At 39.3% G+C, this 7,938-nt stretch overlaps 1 protein-coding gene across 1 annotated transcript; it reads left to right on the plus strand.

The window, feature by feature from the left end:
- The first annotated feature begins 5,871 nt into the window (after positions 1 to 5,871).
- On the plus strand, positions 5,872 to 7,581 carry FANCF (FA complementation group F). The gene has a single exon (XM_007175141.2). It carries the CDS (start codon positions 5,903 to 5,905, stop codon positions 6,980 to 6,982), a length of 1,080 nt encoding a protein of 359 aa, XP_007175203.2. The 5' UTR covers positions 5,872 to 5,902; the 3' UTR covers positions 6,983 to 7,581.
- The last annotated feature ends 357 nt before the right edge of the window (positions 7,582 to 7,938 follow it).

Below are 7,938 nucleotides of genomic sequence, written 5' to 3' on the forward strand. Positions count from 1 at the left end.
GAGACTAACTACTACAAGCAACGCTATGCCAAAGAAATGGACAAATTCTTAGAAAGGTATAACCTTCCAAGACTGAACCAGGAAGAAACAGAAAATATGAACACACCCATCCCAAGTAATGAAAATGAAACTGTGATTAAAAAGCTTCCAACAAACAAAAGTCTAGGACCAGATGTCTTCACAGGTGAATTCTATCAAACATTTAGAGAAGAGCTAACACCGACACTTCTCAAACTCTTCCAAAAAACTGCAGAGGAAGGAACATTCCCAAACGCATTCTATGAGGCCACCATCACCCTGATACCAAAACCAGACAAAGATACTACAGAAAAAGAATATTACGGACCTATTTCACTGAAGAATATAGATGCAAAAATCCTCAACAAAATACCAGCAAACAGAATCCAACAACACATTAAAAGGATCATACACCATGATCAAATGGGATTTATCCCACGGATGCAAGGATTCTTCAATATATGCAAATCAATCAATGTGAATCACCATATTAACAAACTGAAGAATAAAAACCATATGATCATCTCAATAGATGCAGATAAAGCTTCTGACAAAATTCAACACCCATTTATGTTAAAAACTCTCCATAAAGTGGGCATAGAGGGAACCTACTTCAACATAATAAAGGCCATAAATGACAAACCCACAGCAAACATCATTCTCAATGGTGAAAAACTGAAAGCATTTCCTCTAAGATCAGGAACGAGACAAGGATGTCCACTCTCACCACTATTATTCAACATAATTTTGGAAGTCCTAGCCACAGCAATCAGAGAAGAAAAAGAAATAAAAGGAATACAAATTGGAAAAGAAGATGTGAAACTGTCACTGTCTGCAGATGACATGATACTATACATAGAGAATCCTAAAGATGCCACCAGAAAACTACTAGAGCTAATCAATGAATTTGGTAATGTTGCAGGATACCAAATTAATGCACAAAAATCTCTTGCATTCCTATACACTGATGAAAAACCTGAAAGAGAAATTAAGGAAACACTCCAATTTACCACTGCAACAAAAAGAATAAAATACCTAGGAATAAACCTACCTAGAGAGACAAAAGACCTGTATGCAGAAAACTATAAGACACTGATGAAAGAAATTAAAGATGATACCAACAGATGGAGAGATATACCATGTTCTTGGATTGGAAGTATCAATATTGTGAAAATGACTATACTACCCAAAGTGATCTACAGATTCAATGCAATCCCTACCAAATTACCAATGGCAATTTTTACAGAACTAGAACAAAAAATCTTAAAATTTGAATGGAGACACAAAAGACCCTGAATAGCCAAAGCAGTCTTGAGGGAAAAAAATGGAGCTGGAGGAATCAGACTCCCTGACTTCAGACTATATTACAAAGCTACAGTAATCAAGACAATATGGTACTGCCACAAAAAAAGAAATATAGATTAGTGGAACAGGATAGAAAGCCCACAGATAAACCCACGCACCTATGGTCAACTAATCTATGACAAAGGAGGCAGGGATATACAATGGAGAAAAGACAGTCTCTTCAGTAAGTGGTGCTGGGAAAACTGGACACTTGCATGTAAAAGAATGAAATTAGAACACTCCCTAACACCATACACAAAAATAAATTCAAAATGGATTAGAGACTCCCTAACACCATACACAAAAATAAATTCAAAATGGATTAGAGACCTAAATGTAAGACTAGACACTATAAAACTCTTAGAGGAAGGCATAGGAAGAATACTCTTTGACATAAATCACAGCAAGGTCTTTTTTGATCCACCTCCTACAGTAATGGAAATAAAAACAAAAATAAACAAATGGGACCTAATGAAACTTCAAAGCTTTTGCAAAGCAAAGGAAACTACAAACAAGACAAAAAGACAACCGTCAGAATGGGAGAAAATATTTGCAAATGAATCAATGGACAAAGGATTAATCTCCAAAATATATAAACAGCTCATGCAGCTCAATATTAAAAAAACAAATAACCCAATCCAATAATGGGCAGAAGACCTAAATAGACATTTCTCCAAAGAAGACATACAGATGGCCAAGAAGCACATGAAAAGCTGCTCAACATCACTAATTATTAGAGAAATGCAAATTAAAACTACAATGAGGTGTCATCTCACACCAGTTAGAATGGACATCATCAGAAAATCTACAAACAACAAATGCTGGAGAGGGTGTGGAGAAAAGGGAACCCTCTTGCACTGTTGGTGGGAATGTAAATTGATACAGCCACTATGGAGAACAGTATGGAGGTTCCTTAAAAAACTAAAAATAGAACTACCATATGACCCAGTAGTCCCACTACTGGCCATATACCCAGAGAAAACCATAATTCAAAAAGACACATGCACCCGAATGTTCATTGCAGCACTATTTACAATAGCCAGGTCATGGAAGCAATCTAAATGCCCATCAACAGAGGAATGGATAAAGAAGATGTGGTACATATATACAATGGAATATTACTCAGCCATAAAAAGAATGAAATTGAGTCATTTGTAGAGACGTGGATGGATCTAGAGACTGTCATACAGGGTGAAGTAAGTCAGAGAGAGAAAAACAAATATCATATATTAACGCATATATGTGGAACCTAGAAAAACGGTACAGATGAACCGGTTTGCACTGCAGAAATTGAGACACAAATGTAGAGAAAAAACGTATGGACACCAAGGGGGGAAAGCGGCGGCAGGGGGTGGGGTGGGGTGGGGTTGGTGGGATGAATTGGGAGATTGGGATTGACATAGATACACTAATATGTATAAAAGGGATAACTAATAAGAACCTTGTGTATAAAAAAATAAAATAAAATTCAAAAATTCAAAAAAATAATTAAAAAAATAAAAGACAAAAAAATAAAATAAAATAAATAAGCAACAAAGATATATTGTATAGCACAGGGAATTTTAGTCATTATCTTGTAATAATTTTTAATGAAGTATAAACTATAATAATACTGAATCACTATGCTGAAACTAATATAATATTGTAAATCAAGTATACTTTAATAAAAACAAAAACATTATTGAGACAACTAGATAACTTTGCACAGGGTCTGATGATTAAATGATAATAATACATTGATGTTAATTTCCTATCATTGATGGTTATATGAAGCTATGTAGGAAAAATTTCATATTTATAATAAACACGGTATTCAGGGTGATGTTTTATTATGTCACTGGCAACTACTTCTCAATGTTTCAGAAAAATAAAAGTTCTATATTGTCTCTGAAAAAAAAAAAAAAAAGAAAATGCTATACATCGATAGGCTTAAGACTGGGTTCCTAAATTAATTACTGAATTAAGAGAGGGGTGGATTAACATGATTGGCTCAAATTGGCCTACCCCTTGAGCTGAGCTGGAGTCAGTACTCCAAATTGCATCTTTATTATGCAAAGAGGGTGGGGGTAATAACAGAATGAATATTAAAAGATAGCCAAAATACCAAGGATGGCATTTCACATTTATTATTTCATTTAATCCTCAGCAGAACCCTATGAGGTAAACTTTATGTGAATGTCTCTTTTTCTGATGCTTAGTTGTTTATGATGCTTAACTCTCATGGTTTGATTGATATCATATTTTAATGAAATCTCCTGAAATGTGGACTTCCAGTCTCTGTCCTAATTTACTGTATCCCAGAAATTTAGGAATCATAATGAAGATATGGGAGATTCGTACTAGTATTTGTAGCACACACTATACAGGTTAACATCCTTATATGTTTTACCTTATGTTATTTTTCTCACTTGCATTTTCCTGTATTTCTTGATAGTTTAAGGCCTACACGAAGTATCAGTCCTTTGTAAAGCCTTCCTTAAACTCTCCTGTCAATTTATATCTGGTCTCTCATCGCATCATTCTTACAATTTTTTAAACACATAAAATCTGAATTGCATTATAGTTCAGTGTTTTTGTGCCCCTTCCACCCCTGCCTCAAGAAGGTAGGTTTCTTGAAGCGAAGGACCTTGTCATAATCATTTTTTCAATCCCTAATACTTTACATGTAGTAGAAGCTTAATAAATGATCACTGAATTTTGTTGATTAAATGGAACATTGAGGAGACGCTCCAAACCCTAGGCTTCTCTTTCTTCTAAAGGGGAAAATTTCACAGACATTGTGTTCATTTAATGAAAATAAGCGAATGTGAAATATGCAAAAATTTACATATTATAATACCCAAGCAGGGATTTTAGATAAGATTTTAAATAAGTGGAAAGATCTGAAGCTAATCTGCACAATTCCTGCCATAAGGTCTCACTCCCATCCCGAACTGAAGGCAGTTTTTTTGGACTTTTTTCACCTCCTTGAATGGATTGGGCTCTCTCAACTCAGGTACCTGTAAATTAACTGTTCCCTAGACCTTGAAAATGTTTTTCAACACTCATCTTTGGGCTATCAGGAGAAAGTCAGTTTCTTACAGAGGGAGGCCTTCTCCATCACCTAAGTCTTGGAGATCCACCTTCGTTATAGCCTCCTATCACATTTGAGGTTATCTGTTTAATTTTGCTCTTAAATGCTAGGAAATGAACTCCGCCAGGACAAGGACAACATCTATTTATTTACAAATAAATCCCTAGTATCTTACACTATGTGACATAATAAGTGCTCAATTTAAGAATAAATTGGTGAAGCCTGTGCACTTGCTAAAAGTAGACTGCACGTTTGGCTCAAAGTTTCTAGTATCCAAGACAAAGATAAAATCAAGTAACCGCTACAGACCAACTGAGAGTTTAGGCTAAGTGATAAATATCAGATCCTAAAACTGAATTAACAGCATGAACACCACTGCTTTATTCATTTTTTTAAAAAAGTTAATAAATGAAAAATGACTCTCCCTCTGTTAAATTTGTTTCTCTTCTCCTTTTTGTTAAAGCAAAACAAAACAAAACAAAACACCATTTCCGACTACTTATTAGAATACTTTTGCTTGGTGTCTTTACTGGAAACAAACTCAGCTCAAATGAGTTATTGTGTCACCAACTTCAGTAGATTAGAAATTGTTGTAGGTTTCTGAACGAAACCCCTACAGGTTGGCAGATAAACATTTGTAGAACACATAAATGAGTGAATAATCCAGATGACATTCCAGAAGTGGATTCTTCTTCCCCCTCCCCCTTCCCACAATCTTTAGACAAGCATTTGTTTTTGTTATATGCCGTTAAATGCCACTTAGTTCAATTAGTTGTTTGTGTGAAATAAGAGTCAAGTTATTCTGCCTTGAGAATTACAAAAACAAAACAAAAAACAATAGTGAAACTTTGAAATAAAATTTAAGTTCCTTTACTATTTTAATAAAGTATTAATCTTTAAGTTTCACTTAAAGGATTCAAGTTCTAATAATGAAAGGACAAGGTCAAGGCCCAGACTTTAGCATAGTGTCTGGTATTAATTAATTGGAAGTCAGTACCTTTCTACTAAGCTGAATTGAACCAAAATTTTTATTTAATTACATTTTCTTATATGTAACAGCCCGTGTCTGGCTTTCCCCAATTATGATAAACCTTAACACAGATTCACTCACACAAAACTCAGGAAACTTCTACTAGAGATGTTTATAAAGCGAAAGGAAGCACGCAGACCTCCGTAACTAACAGCATCTCCCACGTGGCTCCAGGAATTCTCTAATCCTAGCCCCCCTTTATTCTCCCTCCCGTATGAGCCTCCTCAATATCTATAGCAAAAGTAAAACCAAGAGCACTTTCCTGTGGTTTACATTTCTCGGAGCGCAGGTTCCCGGATTAAAGCCGCTGTCAGATTGACAGGGATCTTACCCAATAGCATTGCAGAGAGGCGTATCGTTTCACCAACACGCCAATCAAGCACTCAGAGAGCAGCCGGCTCCAAGGTGAAGGCGGAAGTAAGGCCCTAGCGGGCTCCATGGAACCGCTCTTGCAGCACCTGGAGCGCTTCTCTGAGGTTCTGGCTGTGTCCCGCACGACCCACGTCAGCACCTGGGACCCCGCGACCGTGCGCAGGGCCCTACAGTGGGCTCGCTACCTGCGCCACATCCACAAGCGCTTTGGCCGCCATGCCCGCATTAGCAAGGCTCTGGAGCGGCGACTGCAAAACCAGTGGAAGCAGCCCGGCGACTCTGGGCCTGCTCCAGCCCCGGGGTTGGCGAACTTCCAGGCCTTGGGGCACTGCGACCAGCTGCTGTCACTGCGACTGCTGGCGAACCCGGCCCTCGGGGATGCCTCCTTTCACTACCTGCTGCAGCAGCTCTTTCCCGGCCCTGGCGTCCCGGACGCGGAGGAGGAGACGCTCCAAGGCAGCCTGGCCCGCCTCGCCCGCCGCCGGGCCGCTATTCACATGCTGCGCTTCAACGCCTATGGAGAGAACCCGGTCCTTCAGGAGGACTCACTGATGAAGACCCAGGCGGAGCTGCTGCTGAGGCGTCTGCAGGAGGTGGGGGAGGCCGAGGCAGGGGGCTCTGGTAGGCTTCTCAGCAGCCTGTGGGAGCGCTCGCCCCAGAACAACTTCCTGAAGGTGGTAGCGGCCGCGCTGTTGCTGCCGCCGTCGTCTCCCCGGCCCCAAGAAGAGGAATTGGAACTAGGCAGCCCCAGAACTCCGGGAGAGGAGGGTCAAGAGCTGCTTCGCTGGCTTCTGGGGAAATCGGATGTCATGGTTGCTTTTTGCCGCAGCCTCCCAGCCGGGCTTTTAACTTCGGTGGCGGGGCGCCATCCAGAGCTCTCCCGGGTCTATCTGGGCCTGCTAACAGACTGGGGTCGACAGCTGCGCTACAGCCTTCAGAAAGGCCTTTGGATTGGAACTGAGTCCCAGGATGTGCCCTGGGAGGAGTTGTTGAGCAGGTTTCAAAGCCTCTGTCAGGCCCCTCCACCTCTGAAAGATGAAGTTTTTACTGCCCTAAAGTCCTGTAAGGCTCAAGATGGAGATTTCGAAGTCCCTGGTCTTAGCATCTGGACAGACCTGTTGCTGTCTCTTGGGAGTAGTGCGTGATATTGCATTTGGGCAGAGACGAGTTCTCAGCCCAGACCCCAGTTCTCTATGGGCAACGTTCTGTAACTGAGCACTCGAATATACAGTTTACAAAATTAAAATCCCAGTGTTCTCACCAAATGTCCTGTACTTTCATGTGTCCAAAATATTATTGTAGGTCCTAATATATAATAGGTGTCATTGTAACTTAATTACAGATATGTAAAGTGACTGGCTTGTAGTGCCATGGGTTTTCTGGATAGAGGAGGTAACATTGGAAGTATCCTACCTAAAGCCATGAAGTTAACAATAGTTTGCATTCTGGAAGGCGCATTTCTAATAATGTTGAAAAGATATGTGCTTGTCAAAGAAAATGCAGCTTTAAAGTGACAAACAAGACACCTTTTTTATATTATTAATGCCTTACTTTTGCAGGTTTTTCTTGGGTTTTTTTAAATCCCCAGAAGTGATTTCTTTAACCAACAACATGTGCTGTCAGAAATGGTTTGGAAAGCCAACTGGCCTAGTTGGACTTGAAACCCTGGACTTTGGCCTTGTTAACCTAACGTTCTAACCAATTAACCAGTGTCAACATATATTAAAATTGTGTTATTCCGAAATTTTGTTTCTCATTTCTGCACATTGAAAGATCATACAGTAATTTAAAGCATTGACTTAAGAAAAAAATTTTACAGCATGGTAAATACAAATATATGCCTTTGGATATTAATTTAGCATTTGATGGTAAAAGAAAAACCTGAATTAGCTGCTTCTGCCATTGACTAGGTTAATAAATCACAACCTTGGTGTTACAGTTGCCTCATGTTGAATGAAGTGTTGAGACTAAAATAGTTAAATTCTCCCACTTTGTCCTTGTTAGCTGCCCTATGGGGACAGTTTAGAATATTTGTTTAGTGTGTGTAGGAACCTAATTTTGTGAGTTTACCCAGATGCTCCACTACCAGCAGAGTGATTGC

Source organism: Balaenoptera acutorostrata, chromosome 9, assembly GCF_949987535.1.
Source record: "Balaenoptera acutorostrata chromosome 9, mBalAcu1.1, whole genome shotgun sequence".
NCBI classification, from domain to species: Eukaryota; Metazoa; Chordata; class Mammalia; order Artiodactyla; family Balaenopteridae; genus Balaenoptera; species Balaenoptera acutorostrata.